Below are 22,854 nucleotides of genomic sequence, written 5' to 3' on the forward strand. Positions count from 1 at the left end.
CTTACAACTTGTGCTTTTGATTGTAATTCAATTAGAGACAAGGTGATGGTAAATGAATTAAATTTTTATTGTAATTGACCTCATCTCTGGTTTAAATTCATCTGTATGGAAACCTTTTCTAGCATTGTCAAAGGCCAAACGTTATATTGTCTAATCATCAATGCAACTTATAATGTAACGATCTTATGTAATACCTCCCAATATTTCTATCAATAATTTATGCAGCTATAGAGAAATAAACAAAGCACCCTGTTTTGTATATACAGGGATGAACAATTGCAATCATTGCAGACAAAAAGTACATTACCTGCTAAGAAGTTAAGTAAAGTAGATCCGATGAAGAGGAATGTCGCACTATTTAAAGTATGTTATCTTCAGGTTAGAAAGTACGTTAGTTTTTTTTTTTTACTGGAATGCGCATGCTGGAGAAAGATCATTTCAGCTTCACATTACTATCTAAAAAACACATTTTATATAAGATTTGAGTTTTGTCATCTAATTTGTACAAACAAATATAAAAAGAAGTTCCAATGCAGGAACTGGAGCATGTAAGCGAATATTTATTTTTTTAAACTGATGATAAAAACTGCAAAACTGTAAAATACTAAAATTTCTGAAATTTCTAGAATTTAATGATATCATCTATTTATTAAACTTACTGTACCTTCCATTTTAGCATTGAAATTACAGTGAATGAAACAATGCATAAAGTACTTTAGTGATTCTATATTGATTATAGCGACGTATGAGTATACAGGGTGATAATATTGCTAAGGTAGTTTCATAAACCCCCTCCCCTAAAATGTTTCACTGTCTAACAATAAATTAAATGAATCAGTAGAAAAGAATCAATTGTCCAGAAAACTACATTTGCGCATAATGTCAGGTGTCAGAATATACAATATTCTAAGAGTCCTTCTATATCGTGCAGAATCCTGGAAGTTGACATCCAAAACAATCAACAGAAGAGAAGTCTTCCAGATCAGATTCGATGGATACTGTGTATATTCTGGATAATGACAATCAGCAATGAGGTATTGCCTTCCAGATCAGGTTCGATGGATACTGTGTATATTCTGGATAATGACAATCAACAATGAGGTATTGTGCAGGAGAACAAAACACCCTCCCTGGATATCAAGAGGGGAAGATGGAGGAGCATAGGTCACTCTTTAGAATGCACCCAGATTCCATCCTTATGATTGCAATGAAAAAAGACACCAGCAGGGAAGAGAAAGGGAGAAAGACTTGGAAAATATAGAGACGGTACACCAAAAGAGAATTGAAAGAAAGAGCACAATGGTAAGGGGAGATCCAACATTGGTCAGAGGACAAGCTGTGATGAAATACTCTGGTAATTGCCTCATGTGAGAACCAGCCTACTAAGGATTAAGAAATTAAGTAAAAGTAATATAGTACAAGTGGATAATATACAGGAGAAGACTGTTCTCGTACAATTGTAATTAAACATGAATAACCCTAATATACATGAACTATAGGAATACCTCATTGCTTCGTGCTATATTAAATAAAGCTACCGATTTTACACATACCCTTAAAAATCTAAATACTGAAAGCACTAATCCTTAAAATTGATGCTTTTTAAAAGATTTCCCAACTGTAGGATAGCTTATTTCATTTTCAAAGCTGTCTAAATTGTAAAAATGATGTATTGAGACTACAAATTATAGTCCAAAAGCTTGGTAAATTACCTGTACACAACGATCGAAGGTTCAGCAATAGAATTCCTGAGCAATGTTTTTTTTAATTAATCAGCTCCAAATGTAGAATAAAAATACCCCCTGGTCATTGATATGCATTATCAAAGGTCAAATTTGAGGCTATTTAAGCCGAAATGGGAAGGTCTTATCTCTAATTGCAGTTCATAAATAGCAATACACATATTTATAGAGTATCAGAAGTACATCGTGCCATCTGTGATAAGTCAAACACGTAAACATAGTCTTATGTATGCCTACAAATAAAAGTGATATCTACACATATTGCAGGGTAGATATATACTTGTTAAACAAATCATAGAAATAATTTTACCGTTGCATGAAAAATATATGCAAAAATCCTGTATTTTTTTTTTATTCTTAGATAGTTTGGCATTTATTGAACCTTACTGAAAGGTTCTGTCTTCAGAACTTGCTTGGGAATGAGAAAATTTCCATTCTAATCAATATGTATATTCAGGTAACTAGTCATTGATATGCTTAACAGTTTCACAAAAAAATATAATAATTTCAATAAACTATAAATGAAGACCCATTTATTATTCCAAATAATCCTTTCTGTTACTGCATGTTGCATCAAGATTATTTGAGAGGTTTTTTTCTTCTTCTTTTTTTATTTTGCCTACACATTTTTGACAAGCACCGGTAGTCTTTGTGGTGAAGGTCATACTTGAGAGATGCGTGATTTTCTTAGGGATTACTTTGTCTGACGTCAGTCTGTCTGTCCGTCTGTCACATATTACATCTTGAGAACTGTAAAAGTTAGACATTTGATATTTGTCTCATGCATTGCTTCAAAGAATGACTTCTAAATATCAAGGTTACCGACCTCATTACCTCTAAACTTGAGCTTTGACTTTCTTTTCAAAATACACGATATTACCGGTATTCTTTGACTTTTAAGAGGTTATTTTGTGTTATTTGGCAAGTGCATTACTTGTAATATAACGTTGAAAAATATCAGCGTTACAGTCCATCTGACCTTGACAATCAAAATTGTATTGAGGTTTGATAACGATAACATAAAACAATAGCCAAACGTTGGCATCTAAGTGCAGAAATTTGGCGATAGAAAATTTTAAAAGTTTAAAAGATCTGTCTATGGGGCAGTTTTTGTTCAAGATAAATCTTTTTTATCGGGGTACAGAACAGAGATTAGAGATAAAATAGAGATCATTTTCTGTTACGTAAATCTGAATCTTAGCATAAGAATTACTGACATAAGTTTCAGCTTGTATCAAACATTGAACAATCTGTAATAGCAAGCAGCCAATCAGTTTCACGTAGACATTACTACAATTAGTATAGGTCACATTTAGATGTTCTTGCCTGAAATTCAAATGCCACTTTTGAAATATTTTTTCAGCACAAGAAATTAGCTTAAAATTATAAGGACAATCAAGTTTGTAACTTAGAATTGCATCATAAAAACGCAATATTTTTACTTGCACTTACTTATGTATATTCAAAAAATTTCTTTCGGAAGACATATTTCATGCAGTTTCTTTTTGCTTTACTTCTTTTTTATCTCTACTCTCTAAATATGACATGCAAGCTTTTTTTATCCCCCCCCCCTGAAAAGCGGGGGTGTATAGTGATAGGGGCGTCCGTCCGTCCGTCAGTCTGTTACGCTTTGGGGTACACATCTCTTATCCGCTCTTATACCACTGAATAAAATTTAATAAGTCTTTCACAGAATCTTTGTTACATTGTGCCATTGTGCACATCTTAATTTATTTTTTGATCGGACACTTATTTCGGTCTCTCATAGAAAAACATGAACTTTGCCATTATAATCATATGGGAGGCGGAGGTATTATTTTGTAAGTTCAGTGCTCACAGTTCCTCTAGTTTTCTCTACAATTATGTCATACAAATTTCTTAAATGTTTTCAGCTGCATGCCAAAGTTTTATTGTTCGGGAGAAGGAATAAAATGCTTCAGTAACAAGGAATATGTGAATGATTTACAGTAATCTCCGCAACAGAACAAGAGTTTATGAATAAAATAAATTCTTTACAATTTGGAATGAGTGCATTGCACTGAGGGTTTATAGGTAATCCTCGATATCATTTATCTTAAGCCTTTTGTACCTTCCTGAAGAGGTCATCTGAACAATACGCTATGAAGAATAATTTAGGTAATCCTATTCTTTTGACATTTTCTTGAAAAATCTTCATTAAGGCATCTAGAACTTGTTCTAAATTCACTTTGTTTCACTAATTCTAAATTAACTTCAACAGTTTCCTTCATTTTAAATTGTATTCACCCCAATGTTTTCCTTGTCAGACAGAAATGGTTTAGGCATTATATTTACCAACCGGAAGTGCTCTTCTGCATATCTCTATGTTAAGATTACCACTGATTTCATTTTTTCTTTCTTTTTGGATTGAAAACTTTTGCGATTTTACTTTCAGCTATTTTCCCTGAAACATAAATTACAAAATAATTTGAATTACTTCAAGGGCTTCTAATATATTTTTGGTCAAGTTAGATGTGTAAATTATCAAAAAAGGATAAAACAAAAATAGTTTATCAATAATTGTTCATGATTTTCAAATTTCTAATAAAACTTATCTCTTATTTATTCTAAGGTATATTTCTGTGTATCCTTGGTGTAGCGTGGGGTCAGGACTCTCTGTGTGACGACATAGACATGGATGTATGTCGAACATTCAATCTTCACGTCAACATATGTGCGGATCCGTGTCTTTCTAAACTCTGTCCTAGGACCTGCGACAAGTGTCGTAAGAAAAATATATTTTGTTTTTTAACCTCAACGTCAAACAACCTTATTGCAGTATTCAATCAAAATACACTACAAAAAAGTTAACATAAATGAATTGAATAAGAAGTTACTTACGTACATATTTATCTGGGTTTTTTTTTTTTTGTTTTTTTGTTTTGTTTTTGTTTTTTGTTTTTTTTACTTAAGCATTTAAATTTAAGGAAAAATTATTTGAAGCATCCTATGAAATGACACTTTGAATACACTGGATTTTCTTTAATTTGATCACACAACAAGGTTAATCAATTACAAATATAAAATATCCAACCGATGGGCAGGATGTTTATATATTCATATTGTACTGAATGAATAGTTAAAATACGCGTTAACTAAATACAATTGGTGACGTCATTGAGTTTATTGATATTATAGCATATATATGTAATATTCATAAAGCAATTACAAGATCTACAAATTTCATAAAACAGTAAGTTTCTTTCTTAACAAGTCCAGTAACTTTGCCATTTTCTGCAAAAATATTTCCAAGTTTATTTTGATATTGAAATATGCATGTTCTAGAAGCAGTGGATGAAAAAAAAAAACCCTTTGAACTATCACTTGTTTTGCTTTTTGAAACGCAACAGATGTAAATCTAACATTTTAAGCAAAAAAAAGCTACCACGAAATAACGAAAATACATATAGTATTTTTCGGGCTTTTTACTTACATAAGACTTTATTTAGATTAATGATTCCAAATTTAAAAAAAAACAACCAAAGTATATCAAATAGAAAGCCATCGTAAATGAACTCCAAACACTTAATCTTATCATTGTATGTTAACAATATTCTGTACAGCACGGCATTTTTTTTTTTAATTTTTCAAATAGTGAAATTACTATCACTCTTTATTTAATTATTTCCTGAAGAAGTTCTTTCTTCAGGAAAAATAGATCTTAAAAGATGTGTAAACAGATTAAACCATCAATGATATAATTTCAACTTTGTTTCTTTGATTTTCTTCTTTAGAAAAATAGTATTGTTATTGTTTGTTATAATTACATTTTTCGAAATCTCATACAGCTAGAAAGTGCTACAGTTGTAACGATGTTTCCTCGTTGGATAGGTGTAATACAACACGTATATGTCCGGACCGTACCTATGTGAGTTGACAACAAATAAATATTTATTTTTCGCAATACTTATACAAAAAAATAATCTACTATTAACGATTATCTTTACAGAAATCAATTTTCTAAAAAACAAATTTTCTTTTATTCATTAAGTTTTTTGGTAAAAGAATATACATACGTAATTGGCATTCTACTAATTTCATGTGTAACACTTATATTTTATTCATTTCACATTTTGTGTATACATACTGTAGATTCATAAATATACGCGAGGAATTAATTATCACGTAATTTCGTGAGAAGCACCTCGCTCGAAATAAAATTACTCGCTTTAATTTTTATATAGCTAAAATACATGTAAAACTCGGGACCAACATTCCAACCGCAAATTCCTGTTCTTGAGATTTGACATCTAACTGTAATTTCGCGATATTAAGTATACGCGAAAAATAAGAAATCCACAGTAATACATGATCATATCATACTAATAAAATTTCCAATTTTCAAAACATTTCATGCATACGTAAATAGCAATGTTATCGTTCTTACATACATGTAGTATAATTTCACTATTTCTTATATATACAGCAGATCACTTAAGTTTCGCGACACCTTATTTTTACGAGATTGTTACGTGGTATTTATAAGAAAGACAAAATTTTCACGAGTTTTGATCATTGCTATGTATAATATTTAATAATACACATAATAATACACATTCATAATAAACATTCTGATTGTTCACACAAGTACTCTGAAGTTGACATTAAAAAGATGCTTGAGTTTCTGATTGACAATATCTATGTGGTTTTTGGAGACCAGGTCTTCCAACAATCTATTGGAATTCCCATGGGTACCAATTGCGCCCCGCTATTAGCAGACCTTTTTGTATTCATATGAAGCAGAATTTGTTCAAAATCTTGTACGTGAAAAAAATAAAACACTTGCTGTGGCTTTCAACTCAACATTTAGATATATCGACGACGTATTGTCAATTAACAATGGCTATTTCCATTCTTATGTCGATACGATATATCCTTGTGAACTTGAGATAAAAGATACCACAGAGTCTGACACATCTGTTTCATATTTGGATATTTTACTTGAAAAAGACGTTAATGGTAATCTAACAACCAAGCTTTATGATAAACGTGATGACTTTAACTTTTCAATCGTCAGCTTCCCTTACTTATGCAGCAATATACCTTCATCACCTGCATACGGGGTATATATCTCTCAGTTGATTCGATACGCAAGAGCATGCTCTACGTATGTACAATTTCTAAAACGAGGTAAATTATTGACAAATAAGTTGATGAAACAAGAATATCAGCTGTCTCGTTTAAAGTCATCATTTCGTAAGTTCTATGGTCGATACAATGACCTTGTCAGCAAATACAATTTATCATTGAGTCAAATGCTGACTGACGTTTTTCACACTAATTGTTAGGCCATTATTTACACACTGAATTGTCGACGGATTTTTCCGTGATTTCCCGATCATGACAAGGAGCACACGGCGGATGTGACCGGTCGGCAGGGGATGCTCACTCCTCCATGGCACCTGATCCCACCTCTGATGTTTGGAGGTCCGTGTTTGCTCTGCTCCTATTTTGTATTGATTAATGGACTTTTGAGCTTGAATACTGTTCGTTATCTCCATATATTTCACGGTAGTACACGGTAACGAAATTTTTGTGACCAATCCATCTCGCATAATTACTCCAAAATAAAGTTCTAGCGAAAAATGGGTGATTTACAGTATACAGTTTAATTTCATATATTACCATAGTAATGAAGTTTCTTCTTGCAACGATTTCTACAATTAAAACTTTTTTTATAAATGTAATCCCACCTTTAGAAATGCTTAGTACATGAAGGAATAGCCTCGGACTTCTCGATTACCTACCAGCTTGGATGTGCCACAGATCTAGTAGGTAGCTTATTTCTGAATTACCTACATGTATATATTTATTTTTCTATGATTTATGATTGATTTTACCGAGTGAGGTCTATATACACTTTTTAATGTATTGGAAACAGTGTTTGCTTTGTTATAACGCATGATATGAATTATAAGGATAATGTTTTTTAAATCATATATCACAGCATTCTTGGAGGTCCTGAAATCTTGATTGTAACCTTTTCTTTTTTTTAGGTGTGTTCTAGTTTATTTGGTGATGGAAGTGTATTAGGCAGAAAGAGAAGGGGTATAAATGGAGAATGCTGTAATACTGACCTGTGCAACAAGCATGATCCAACTAAAAAGAGGCAGATAGTCATCAGTTTAATAACTACCACAGAAGCCAGTACAACAAACCTGACTGATTTAACCACTGTATCTACCACGGCCATACCAACGATTGGTTCTCCATCCCCAACATTACCCCCAATCAATACACAAACAAGTATTATAACGTCCATAAACACTGAGAATATTACGACTGTGCTACCTGAGATTACTACCTCAAAACGACCTGGTAGTTTTTTTATGTTTTGGTTAAGAGAAATGATAGATCAGTAACGAAACAAAGTATAGAGTCGGAGTAATCAATGAAAAGAAAATGCATTGAATAATCACCTCAAAATATTCACTCTTATTGAAAAACAAACAAGACTAAACTGAGATTTTATTTTAAGGTTTAGTAACAATTTAAAAAATATGGCACGTTTAAAACAAAGATACAAAAATAATTATCTTCAACTTTTTAACTCAAAAAATCATTAAAATTAGATACATCAAGACAATTTTATTCTAAGCTTGTGCTGATATCGACACGGCTGCCTGTCAAAAACTTGCTTTTCTGAAGAGGGACATGTGTAATGATGACTGTTTGGTCCAAGCCTGTCCACGCACCTGTGGGAAATGCCGTAAGAATATAAGATCACATCATAGTTATGACTTATTTACCCTTTACTGAATATCACTATTAAAGTAATTTTTTTTTCCAAAATAGCAATCAAAGAAGATGACATTTATTTCGTATTTCTCAAGATTTTAAAAAGTTTTCCTCGTGAATTATTCTGAATAGAATTGATATAATTTATAACCTTTTAATAGCTGAGTGTTATTCCTGCATTTTTACGGAAGCTCCAGAAAACTGTACAGATAGAACAATCTGCTTACAGGGTGAGGTAAGTTACCATTAAACCGTCGTATCCTTTCTGTCATTGTAGAGTAGGATATTTTTATCTTTTTTGTCAATTTTTGGTTATGGTATTGCAATGTTACATGTATTTATTATAGTATTTTTGCTTAAGGTTTACCAATAAGCAGAATTTCTTTTTGCACAGTAATCAGATCACTAGATGAAGAGTTTAGTAAGAAACAGATTACAATGAATCCTTAGTTTTATTTCTCCCAGGTAACAAAGATTTCATTTTTTTTTTTTTTTTTTTTTTTTTTTTTTTTTTGAACAGAAGAATAAATACGTTTTTGAGAACAAGAAACGTGACTCATTTTCAGAAATGTTATGTAGTGGAAGAGTACTTGGATAGTGGGAAACATGGATACCGTGCTGGATGTCTTCAAGAGAATGTAAGATATTTACATATTATATCCCTTTGTCTTTAAGTAAGCACGTATTATAGATTTGTCCTTTTTCTCTCCGTCACAAGTCGCAAGAGTACTATGTGGTAAAGTTGTTGTGTAGTCTGTTGGTATACTAATTATCGTTAAAACTATCCTGCATGTTTTCAGTCATTGTCATCATTTTTTAAACCTCTTCTTTCTCGTAAGGATGAACGTATTTTCATTATTTATAAAATACATGAATTTAGTTCTCCCGTGTGGCGCAGTGGTTAGAGCGTTCGCTCTAGAGTCTCGGAGTAAGGAGTTGATCCTTACGGCGCGGGTTCGATTCCCAGTGTGGGACGTGGAGACCGGTCCTTCGGATGAGACCGTATAAACCGAGGTCCCATGTCGCAGTAGCTGCTGGCATGAAGAAATCATTCACTGCTAAAAGGCCCTTAGTGCCGAGTATAGGTCAAAATTTGTCGCTCTCCACCGGCAAGTGGTGGCGTCTCCATATGAGTGAACGTTTAACAATAAGCAAACAAACAAACAAATATGAATTTATTTTAAAGGTGTGTTCAAAGTTCCATTTAAACGCTGGCAATGTCTTTGGACGAAGAAGCGACTACTTAACTCTGATTTTAGCTGGAGATTGCTGCAATGGAGACTTATGTAATCACCACACCATTACCCACACTACGACAACCACAACATCAACCACACACGCGCCATCACAAACTCAATCTACCACCGCCCCTCCAGGTCAATATTGTACAATTTATCATTTTTATTTTTATTTGTCTGTTTGTTTATATGTTTGTTTTTGTTTTCTGGGTTTTGTTTTTCGTGTGTGAGTGTGTGTGTGTTTGTTTGTTTGTTTTCCCTCTTGCACAACCACATGTTTGTAAAAACAATTTTTGAAACACTTATTATAATCGTAGTATATTGAAACTTATTCCGTAGCATATGAAAAATATATTTGATTTTCATATCTTTGTGTAGACGGATGTATGTATTTACCGGGACATCACTGCCCTACTGGTTTTAGTCTTGTGGGTGGAAAATGTCTTTTGATAGGGTCACAATTGTCAACATACGACAGTGCAAAGGTAACTTAAGACCTAAAGTAAGCCATTCACATAATGACACTTGTTTGTGTAATGAATTACTATCAAGTTTTGATATTAGCAAGAAAATACATTGAATAAAAAAACTTTAACATGATACAATTTGTAAAAGCACATAAAATTTTTATAATGTTGAAATATATTGAATCATTTCTTAACATAGTTATAACTAAATTAATTGATGATGTATAAATAGTTTTTACGTTCGTTGATAGCCTTTATTTTCTTTGATATTATGTCATTGATGAAGAATTAATTCTAACAAGCAATAGCAATAAAAAATCCCGCATCATTGTCTTACCTCAGACTTCTTTGATCCTCGTAAATCAACATCGAAAATGGCCTTTTTACGAAATCAACGATTGCTTCTATTCCAAGGTTTAAACCCCTATCCACGGCTATTTACATGTGCAGGTGACTTTCATGTGTAGATAGAAACTTTCCTAATTTTACACTTTCGAGTGGTCAGTCTCAGGTGCACCCGTCTTCTTTTTCTCTGTTTACGATGCATCTGTCCCCAGTATGAGAAGAAATAGGCCTCGAACATAAAGTCTTTATACAGCCACATCTATTTTTTATCAGCAAATTGCAATTTAATTTGTCTATGAACTGGTCTTTTAACAATCTCTTCAACAGCAAAAGACTAAAATCATTAATTTAAAAATCTTTTTTTTTTTTTTTTGTCAGTGACCTTCTCCATAGACTAACTTTATCATAATCTTCGCTGTATAATCTTTTTCTAAATTTACTATTCCATTGTGCTCTTTATATCTGCATGACATAAAGTGAGTGCTGCCTATTGATGATGCTGTAAACATTTTGCTGACAAGCGACGATGTGCTATTACAATTCTGTATTTGAAGGAAGGTTGTAATGTTTCCAGTGCAGTATATTTTATAACATTTATTCGAGGACGTAATATTTTTATTTTAAGTTTAGAAGTTGTTTCCCCCTACTTTCAGATTTGATTATAATGATTATATGGAGATAATCTTAAAGGCATCATTTAAAAAAAGTTATCAAATGTAACCAAATTAAATTCCCTTTCTTTTTTTAAAGATCTCGTGCAAGTATCATTGCTCAAGTCTGATGGAAAATATATCAGACCGTGACGTAGACAGCATCCGTATATTGATGGATAGCATGTTTTGGGGTGAGTTTGATAGTATCATTCTTAATTTCCTTTTTCTATTCACTATTTCTTGATTAACCTATATATATATATATATATATATATATATATATATATATATATATATATATATATATATATATATATATATATATATATATATATATATATATATATATATATATATATATATATAATTTTACAGGTCTACCGAATGATAAGAAGGTGTTAATTGTTGGCGCCCACACTGATACCCATAATCGACTGGTTTGGGACACATCCGGTCAAAGAGTTTCAGGTGTCCCTCATGATTTGCATGGTAACGACTGTCTTGTCATAGAGGGACATGGGGGTCCTCACGGCCATTCTCTTAAGCCTTCTTCATGTGACCATCTTTATTATTATATTTGTGAGGGAAAATTTAAATAAAGAATACTGTAATCTCATCTTTGTCCTCTTTTATTAATTATTAAGAAACATTGATATACATAGCATATAGACAAGTGACAATAAATACAATAAATAATGTGATAATATCAATCAAAGATTAAGCGATGAATAAATGTATGTTGAAGAAGAATCTTTTTATCTATTTATAATAGATATGTTTTACTTATATGTCATTAATTATATATAAAACTGACATATATTTGAGTTTACGGTATACAACCTTTCCATGTTAGCATGGTGCGCCACTTTGTGATGTTCAACTGCCCCAATGCTAACTTAAACCCAAGTGATTTTGTGGAGCTTCTCGCAACATATTTTGCAATTTATAAAATTTTACAAACTTTTTGAGAACTTTATGAATTTTTACTTTGTCATATGATGTACTATATTGATAGGTGGGAGTGACCGGTCGACAGAGGATGCTTACTCCTCCATGACACCTGATCCCACCTCTGATGTTTTGAGGTCTGCATTTGCTCTGCTCCCAATTTGTCTTGTTTCAATGGACTTTTGAGCTTGATTACTGTTCGTTATCTTCATATTTCATATTGATAGGTACGAGGGGTGATCAAAAAGTTCGCAAACTAATTGAATTACTTCCTTAAAAGCTATAAAATGAGGTTTCAGTGCTCATTATTTTTTAAAGTAGTCCTCTCCGATTATAATGCACATCTGCCATTGTTCTGCTCATGCGCGAATCACGTGATCCACGCGGTCACGTGACATGCTCCGTGGCGTTCTGTTCACAGAAGCTATTAGATTTTTCCGAGTTTTATATTTCTTACCATGCAAGTTATTTTTTATAACAAGAACAGTACAACTGTCAGAAATGGCCAAATCTCGGCAATAGGATGGGTGGATAAGGACATCCCTTCCCATAATTAGCATGGTGATCATCAAAACCCGAGTCCTGTGTCTCGGGAACGTCGTTTATTCAATGTGGATAAAGTATGGACGAACTTTTTTCTAATCATATCTCATATGTTTAAAGTCTAAAGTAAACGATATTTTAGGGATTTAATAATTATATTATTGTTAAGATATTCAACTATTTTTCTAATCGTAACTTGGCGATCTTTCATAACAAATTGCTCAACTAAGGACACATCTTTTCCTCGGCTTGCTTTCGCTGGGCAACAGAACAAACATCATTTTTAACCATCTCCCTGCCTTCACTAAAACAATCAATCCAATTAATGATTGAACCTCTGGTAAGTCTTTTGTCTTTATAAACCTTGTACAAATAATCATATTCTACTGCAAAGGAATTTCTAAGATATACGTTAAACCTCACAGCCGTTCGTTGCTCGAGTACGACTGAGTCAACCATTTTTTGTCACAAGTCACCTACATATTGACGTCATTTCCACTTTGTGATGTCACAAACACGGAGCAAAACATTATATAACACCTGCTATTTATAGAATATATGTATGTCTTTATGTGTGCCAAATTTCATTCTGATCTGAATAGTGGTTTTGTGAATATAGTGATAGTTCGCGAACTTTTTGATCACCCCTCGTATATCATGCCGATTTCACGAAATTATAAAAAGAATCTCAGGTACAAGATCAATTTGTACGACTAAACTTCATTTTTTATTTCAAAAAAAAACAAACAAAACATTTAATGCATTGAAGGATATTATTAGTTTAAGGCGTCAACAAAATCTGAATTTTCATTATAAATTCACTATGACAAATGTTTCCAGCTAATCGTGCAACCGACAATTGAAATAAAAATTGAGACATTACAGTTATATAAAAACTACAATATTTTCTTTGTCTCCGCTGTTTTCACAAAGCATTGTATGTTTGGATTCATTCCTCACACTCGAGTTATTATTTGATAATCTTTGCGATAATTTATCGTTTAATTTTGCTTTGTGTTTATCGGGCATTCTTGTGATTTTCATGTAGTAGAAGTCCATGTATATTTGGGAATACCAAACAATTCACTCCGATAGTTTTCTGCTGCTTGTCTTAATTTTTTTCCTCAATGAATATGTTGTAAAAGACTAATGATTTTACGTTGGTTGTAAGAACATATTTATTTCCTCTCAAGAGTACATACTTACTATTTCTAATATAAATATACGGTGCCTATTCACAGATATATGTATTTAAAAGTTTTCTAAATATTGTCTTCAGAATAAGGTATTCACATAAAATATTGGCAGTGAAGAAAAATTGTTATCGCTAGATTGTTATAAGAATATAAGGAAATCTTAATTTAAATATGCATTGTAAAACTTAAGAAAAAAAGACAGTTGAAAAGAGATAAAACAAGAAAAATAATGCTTAGCTTTTATGAGAGCATGCAACTGCGCCTTGAATTTTTGTTAACGTGATAGCGTTTCTAAAACACAGATGTACATATACTGTATGTACATTTGCAAAAACGTTAAATTTGGATTATGTATTTGAGTTTAAGGCATATTGTTGTAAATGTCTGGACTGCAGTATACATTAAATAATTCCCAGTACAGGAAAGATTCGTAAGTGTTTTCATTCATAAATTTTATACAAGTTTTCAAATTAAACACATCTTTAATCATACTCCCTTACTTTTATATTTTAGATTATATAGTTTCTTTTGTAAATTATATAATTCCTTTACATAAATTATCTTTCATCCAAATCTAAAGGAGCTACATAAAGTACATGTATGCATAAGTATAATGATGTCAAGTATTTATCACTGTCTATTTTAACATATCGTGGTAATGATTTTTAAAAGAGAGTATTATAATTTCAATTATTTTTACAGCATGAACCTGCTTGATGGAACAATATAACACATGAATAGAACAATGACATACTTCACTGGAACAATGAAAACTGTATTGAAAAAATGACCCACTTCAAAGTAACAATAAAACACTTCATACTAAAACTAAAGCATAACTTCACATGCATTTTGCTTAGGAATGATGCAGAGATATCAGGAACTGACAAGGGATACCAACAATAACTTGCCTTTTAATTCCATATTGTACAAGTTCCGAATGTAGCTCGCTACAAATGTTGATCGTAAAACTTTATTTTATTTAACATGATATCTGATATAAACTTGAAATGGAGACTTTAGTAACTAATGAGATCTCCTAATCGAATGTTATTTTAAATGTACCTTTTCGTAATTTTGCAGCACCATGTACTTTTATACATTGTTTAATTTACAAAGACAATCATTCTGTATGATTAGCATTGCCTTAGCACTCATAGTTCAAGGAGTCATACATTTCGTAAGAAAATATGCCGTATCTTATTCGAGTTGTTTCTATGGTTATCATAATAGATAAGCCATTGGACTGAAGCTATTGACATGACCATGAGGACTTTAATTCATCTTATAGGTTTGTTATACTTTCTCATTAGATATAAATACTGACATTTTTCTTGTACTTTAGTGTATGCTTAATCTGCAAATTATCAAATACAATTTTAAAGATGTCTCAGTTATGTGTAATTTTATAGGATCATTTTATAAAACTTAATGGAATATAGTATACCAGGAAGTATGTTATCAGAATGAATAAATTAACAGGTCCCAAAAGGAAAGAAGGTTTATACGCTGAATTTTATAGTCTTTTGAGCTCACCTGAGCCGAAGGCTGATCGAGAGGTGTCCGGCGTTTGTCTAATGTATATCGTGTATCATCTGTAAACTTTTCACATTTTTGACTTCTTCTCAAGAACCACAAAGCCAATTTTAACTGCACTTGCAACAAAGCATTCTTGGGTAAAAAGAATTCATTTGTTTAAATGAGGAGTCAGGAGTCACACTCAATGAAGGGGAGATAATTTAAAATAGTGTTATAATTAATGGCATCTTTTAAAAATCTTATCAAGAACCAGGAAAAATGAAAATTATGTGAAAACTTCTAACATAGTTAGATTCAAAATCGTTCAAATCTTACCTCCAGGGCTATGGCATAGCCACAACAAGCGATCGTATTATTACAAAGAAATATATTGGGGGAAATACTTCAAAAATCCTCTTTACAAGGAAAGCAAACGTCTTGATTAATAATATAAATACTGAAGTATCCTTAGGGAGTGCAGATGTACTTTCATTTCTACGTAAATATCTATATATTTCTTTTTTATCTAAAACTTAAATATAGCAAATATTGTGTAAAAGCATTTAAATTTCCTTAAAGAGAAGCGAACAGGAATTGCATGCATTTTACTCAATAATAGCACAGTGAACCTCAAACTCCTCAGTTAAAAAGAAAGTCATTTAATTCTACAAACAATCAAATCCTATTACGCAATTCAGAATCTATTGACATGATTAACGTATAACATAAACACTTTTCAGGCGTAGTCATCCAGTTTATTGGAATATGGTCCCAGCAGCTCTGTGACGATGTGGATGATCAAGTGTGTCAAGGCTTTGCTGCCAATATCAACATCTGTAGTGATCCCTGCTTATCAAAACTCTGTCCAAGAACATGCAATCTTTGTCGTAAGTTTGTTATCTCCTTTTGTGTTAATATTTCTTTATTTCTATTCCTCCTTCTTTCTTCATTTTAAGTTGTTTTTTCCCAAAGTCCTGTCATAATATATAAATTGACGCTTATTTTAAGAGGAAAATAACTATAGTTAAATGAGATACATTTTAAATACGATTATGCTCAATACATTCCCATTTTGAATGGAATCGAGTCAAATCTTTGTAAAGCAATGCAGGTCTTTGGTTTTTGTGGACACATTCATCTTTTGAAGATTATATTTGATAAAATACTGACAGTTCAATGTTTTGGCTCAGATAATTGTTATCAGCATATGTGAATATACCTTTCTACTCAAACAGCATAATATTTTCTTCTCATTCCTGTTCCAAAAATGTCATTTATTATTAGATATCATATATTTTGTCACTAAATGTATAAAACGTAAAGCAAGATTTAATCATATATAAATATTGTTTGTCATGCAGTTTACTTAATAATCAATTACTTTGAAATGATTAACTTGATAACTTCAACTTTTATATCGTCAACTTCCATATGTAGTAATATACCCTAATCACCTGCATATGGGGTTTATGTCTCCCAGTTGATTCGATACACAAGAGCATGCTCTACGATCGATCCATTTTCAAAAGAGGCAAGCTATTAACCAACAAGTTGATGAAACAAGGATATCAACAGTTTCGTTTGAAGTCATCATTTCGCAAGTTATATGGTCAATACAATGATCTTATCAGCAAATACAATCCATCATTAGGTCAAATGCTCACTGACTTTATTCATACTAATTGTTAAGCCATTATTTAAACACGGAAATTGCTATGGAATTTTCCGTTTACCTGATCATGACAAGGAGCACACGGCGGGTGTGAACGGTGGACATGGGATACCTTCTCCTCCATGGCACATGATCCCGCCTCTGATATTTTTGGAGATCTGTCTTTGCTCTGCTCCCAATTTGTATTGTTTAAATGGACTATGAGATTGAAAACTATTCTCCATATCCATATTTCATTTATAAGATCATTTGATAAAGTTAACAAGAACTTTACATTATCCCGATGGTTTTAGATACCAGATAACTAATCATAAATACAGACATAAACTAAGCACAAAGGAGATACATTTTCTCAGATTAATACCTTTCAGTATGTCAAAATGTCTTTGATATTATTTAGCACTCAAATGTTACCATTGTGATGGAGTTTCCTCGCCTTCAATGTGCAACACCACCATGATTTGTACAGACAAATCTTACGTAAGCAATATTATACAATTAGCATATACTGTGAAATAACCTTAATTCTTGGGGATCAATGTTCGTGGGTAAGCAATATTTTACTTATTCGTGGGGACGTAATTTCCTGGGTTATTTGTTTATACAGTAGATTCAATACAAAATAAACGCTCGTTGGGATATAAATTTGTGGGTAAGGTTGACCAACAAAATCCAAGAATTAACATTGATCCCCCTCGAATAATGATGATTCCACAGAACAATGCCAAAACAGAAAAGGTAAAGTAATGCATCTTATAGGTATCTTATACTTATGCCACAAAAAATATAAGTATCGAGTAAACGTCTTTGATATTCTGTTATGCACAATTCTTTTTTAGAAAAAAAATCTTAATATTATCTATAATCTATAAAGTACATATAATTGGTCTCTAGAACCTAACGACTGGTATGGTATAATTATTTTTAGTCCTGTATCGTAACTGAGTCATTAGGAGCCGATTTCTCCATCAATTACAGACAAGGCTGCGCCAGTTCAGATGTAAGTTATATCAATTTATATAGTACAAATTAATACACACATGAATATGGCTAAAACTGTGAAATTTGTTTTGCCAAATAAGACCGTAAACAAAGATTATTACTACTTTAAAGGCATTGTTTGCAAGAAAATAAAAAGAACTATTTTTTTCTTTTATTTTGATTACTTTATCATTATTGAATAATGATAATCCAATCTCTTAATAATCACATCTTTGATCTTGTATAGGTCTGTACACGACTTTTTGGATCTGGAACACCGACACTCATTGGACGTAGGTCAAACCTTGAGGGTGAATGTTGTGATAGCGACCTTTGTAACAGAAATCGTCCCGTAGGTAAAAGACAGGTAGACTTCTTTCCTACGACAACCACAATGCGTCCGAGAACGACAACACCTACGTTTGGAACAACCACACCCCCAATGATGACCACAATGCGTCCACGAACGACAACTCCTACGTTTGCAACTCAAACAACAACGCCTCCTATGACGTCAACACCACCAATGATGACGACTTCCCAACAACGTAAAGATATTAATACTTTAATTAAATACTTTAATTAAATACTCGTGTCCCACAAACAGAATACATAAGAATGACCTTCATTCAATACCTTTCAACAATAATTCCTCATAAAGATCAGAAGCCAAGAAGAAGTTATGTATAGATTATCATGTACTATCACTAGAAATATATATGTATTGGAAAAAATCTGCTTATACATTAAAAACACTAAAATATATGAAGAATTAAAAAGAGAGTTCGTCTCTATTTGTTTCGACATTTGTCGGATTCCTCGGATAAGGTGAACTGTTTTGCCTGCAGGCAAACATAAAAATTCTTGTTAGGGGCTCGCGTTCAAATATCTTCGTTAGCGTTATTAGCGGAATTATAAGTTTGGCAGTACAACTTGGTCACACTGATTGATTAAGTATAGCTAAGCATAATTTTATCTTTTGTAATCTATATTTTTCTTATGTAAAAATTTTATTTTTTTATAGCTAATTTATCCTCTAAGTGTGATGATATCGATCATGCATCTTGCCAGCGTCTCGCCACGATCAAACGAAACATGTGTACCGATGACTGTATGGTACAAGCCTGCCCCAGAACATGTGGAAAATGCGGTAAGGTTACCGTTTTTGCAAGGCGTTTCGTCACTGAATTTTTTGATGCTGTGGTGAAGAGGAAGGTTGCGGATCGATTGTCCTTTAAATTTATGAACATTAGAAGAGAAATTAAAATCTTCTTTTAATACACTAGTGAAAATATATTTGGTGTACCTTTCTCCATAGCCGAATGTTACTCGTGTCAACATGTCTCAAGTCCTGCTAACTGCACAAACCATGCTGTTTGTGAACCAGGGGAGGTAACTTTTTTCATATCTCTAAAAGAAATGATTACAAAAGATAACGTATCTTCACAATCTCAATGCATTGTGATATCGTTACTTTATACAAACCCTTGACAAATGTCGCTATTTAAAAGTCGGGCTAGAACGCTACAATATTATTTGTTCCCCGGGTCTTAGATTGGAACTAATCAGAAAACGGTTTTAATAGTGGGTAAAGTTTTTTTTAAGCAAAACTGACTTCTGGATTAAATGGAAAATGACAATTGTTAGATTTGCGATTCCTTACCCTAAATCAAATATCGGAGATAAGTTTTTAGAAGATCTTTTACCTCACAATTACAAAAAAGGAGGTACTGGGCTATGAGCCACTAGAAAACGACGGATTGTCGAAGTATGTTGCAAAGCCTTGACATTGTGAAGATGAAGGTAACTTTGAAACTTGTACTTTGATCAATAAATCATGTAACAATTTTTAAGTACAATTTGTTCTTGGACAGAAATGCTACGTCCTGAAAACATTGAGCTTTAGCGGTGAGCAAGGATATAAAATGGGATGCATGCTTGACAGTGTAGGTAATTCACAATTAACCAGTGATTTCGGTGAATGAATAAATATTACTGAAAATACATGTATGAAAGATTTTGAGAACTGAAATTGTTATCCGACATAGAGGAGGTTTGTGTGAGATCCACTGAATGTAGAAACTTTTCTAGCTATCTTGCTATTCTGTTGTACAGGTATGCAAGCAGTTTAACACTCAGGCTGGGAATGTGTTTGGTAAGAGGAATGATCCTGTTGAGCTCTCTGTTGATGGTGATTGTTGCACAGGGGATCTTTGTAACCACGTGGCACTAACACATGGATCAACATTCACCACCAAGGCACCACCAACTGGAGGTAACATCTAATTCATTCTTAGTAATTAAAAAAAAATCAAAAATTTATTTACTGGATATTTACTGGATATTACTGGATAAAGTATCTCTTTTCAAATATGATTTCATCATTGAGACAAAAATAATTCTTGTTCAATATAATATTTGGTTGAAGTTTGAAAAAAAAATTGGAATTTTTTTTTAATAAGAAACTTCAGATTTTACTATTGATTATTGCATATAATAAATATCTAATAAAACATATAAAGAAGAGGCAGTTGACATTCAAATTTTTAATGAAATATTATTTGTAAAAATGAAAATAAAAATTTGATAATGCATGTATTATCTATCGATGAAATCTTCAATAAACATCCTCAGAAACATCTTCAAGAAAATAGTACATAAAAGAAATATGGGTAATCATATATTTAAAAGATATTAAAATGAAATTGCGAATTGAAAGAAAACTTGATTATTTTTTCTAATTTTGAGCCCATTTTGATTTTAAAATAAACTGATCTTTACTGGGATTAAATAGAGGAGAAATATTTGACAATTTCACAAAAATACAAGATTGCTTAGCTGTAATATAGTAGGAGCAGAGCAAACACGAACCTCTAACACATCAGAGGTGGGACTAGGTGCAATGGAGGATTGACTGAAAACAGGTTTATAGATTGGTTCAATAAATTTATAGATATGTTCAACTTCTTACAATAAAAAGATAGGTTCAACTTCTTAGAATAAGAAAACTAAAATCATAAAAGCTAAAATTATCTGCCTATTGGTACGTTCAGAAGGTGATTAGTACAAAAATATTTCATACTTGAAATTCCTTCACATCCTATTGTCCTCACATAAGTAACAAAAAGATAATATTTTCGAGGACCTGATTAATTTAACAATATTCTGTTTTGTAGCTGGGTGCCGGTACACAGCTGCCAATCACCATTGTCCTACAAATTTTCACTTGGTGGATGGAAAATGTATGATGGTTGGACCAATCCAAATGTCATATGCTAAAGCCGAGGTACGATACTATTTCTGTTGGTGTTTTTGTCGTTTTGAGTGCTTTGATAAATTCTCAATTTTTTAAAAAAATTTCGTTCTGTGCATTTTTACTACATAATATCCTCACTTTATGGTGTGTTATATATTATCTTTATCATGCTTATAGGCCTACTGCCATAGTCATTGCTCCATTTTGATGGAAAATTTCTCAGGAAAGGAAGCACGTGCTATATCGTATTTCGTTCAAACACAGTTACGTGGTATGTAGATTAGACCGTAAATATTTCATACACACTTTAAGATTTTTACTAAGTTGTTATCATTTTTTGTCTCATTTGCATTTTATCAACGTTCCTAAAAATATTTCTTGATTCTATTTTCAAAATACTTTTTTTAATATATTTCATCACAAAACACGGCATGCAAAATAAAAATACTCTTGACAAAAAGTATATAATGTAGGCTATTTTTCATTTTGTGCATCCTATAGGATACATTTAGCTGATTCTTATTCACATTAAAGTTCTTCTATAACTTGTACATATATTATAGGTCGATCAAATTATGTATATATTGGAGCCCAGGATGCTGACCATGATGGGGATTACAACTGGAACCTAGCGGGAACTGTAGTAGCTCACTCTTCGACCCCCGTGAGTGGACATTACTGTCTGACTTACTCTGCATCAACAAGAGGAGTACATCCGGTCTCGTGTTCGTCACTTCACTACTTCCTCTGTCAAGCACAAATGAAATAAAATGAGAGTTTGGAATTTTTTTTTTAATTTTTGGCAGGATGTGCGCTTAGGGAAAATTAAATTTCATAGAAATCTTATTTATATTTATTGAAATTCTAGTGATAATCAGGGTTCTTTAAGTTCATGAAAGAGGAAAATCTGTCTAAAAGTATTTATCATACATAATTTTGCTAACTCTGATTAAAGGATGGAGACATAAGCAGAGAAAAAATTCTTCCCATGAATACTTACTGTTAATGTTGTATTTAAACACTCATTGCATGTCTATCTTGGGGAGGAATTGCCTTTTTAAGCCTCAATAACCTCAAATACCTGGTAGAACAAGAAGATGACAAAGATGAAAAAATTAAACTAATTGATAAGATAGACCCTATTTTTATTTTTGTTTTGTGAATGACTATGATTTTTATGCTTAATTTCGACTAGTCACGATAACCTAGCAGTAAGTCGTTTACCTGGTTTGGTTCTAGTTCGCCGCGAGCGTCAAACGTGAGACGTAAACATTGATAGCGAAAGTTCTTTTACCAAGCGACCGGCATTGAAAGTGAAAGTCAGGTTTTTTTTGGATGGGACCTTAAAAACCGCGGTCCCTTGTCACGGTAGGCTTTGGCGTGATAAAGAAACCTTACTGATCAAAGGTCTTGAGTATTGCGTAAAGGTCTAAATTTAATGCCTTCACTATTATATGGAAGAAATATTCTCGAATGGGACGTAAAACATCATACAATCAATCAATCAATCAAAATAAGGTATGTGTCATTGCAGTTATA

General features: G+C 32.3%; 1 protein-coding gene across 1 annotated transcript; it reads left to right on the forward strand.

Moving 5' to 3' along the window:
- Nucleotides 1–1,299: 1,299 nt before the first annotated feature.
- LOC133184973 (uncharacterized) lies at nt 1,300–22,085 on the forward strand. The gene is made up of 22 exons (XM_061320038.1): nt 1,300–1,354; nt 4,333–4,485; nt 5,549–5,628; nt 7,460–7,531; nt 7,757–8,006; nt 8,359–8,469; nt 8,660–8,733; nt 9,065–9,136; nt 9,685–9,874; nt 10,115–10,221; nt 11,299–11,392; nt 16,147–16,293; nt 17,479–17,558; nt 18,007–18,078; nt 18,307–18,607; nt 19,084–19,209; nt 19,378–19,451; nt 19,934–20,005; nt 20,175–20,334; nt 21,236–21,345; nt 21,493–21,586; nt 21,879–22,085. Exons 1-22 carry the CDS (start codon nt 1,300–1,302, stop codon nt 22,082–22,084), a joined length of 2,700 nt encoding a protein of 899 aa, XP_061176022.1. The 3' UTR covers nt 22,085.
- The last annotated feature ends 769 nt before the right edge of the window (nt 22,086–22,854 follow it).

This window comes from Saccostrea echinata, unplaced genomic scaffold (assembly GCF_033153115.1).
Source record: "Saccostrea echinata isolate AGI-Se365-2 ecotype Australia unplaced genomic scaffold, CSIRO_AGI_Sech_v1 ptg000012l, whole genome shotgun sequence".
Classification (NCBI taxonomy): domain Eukaryota; kingdom Metazoa; phylum Mollusca; class Bivalvia; order Ostreida; family Ostreidae; genus Saccostrea; species Saccostrea echinata.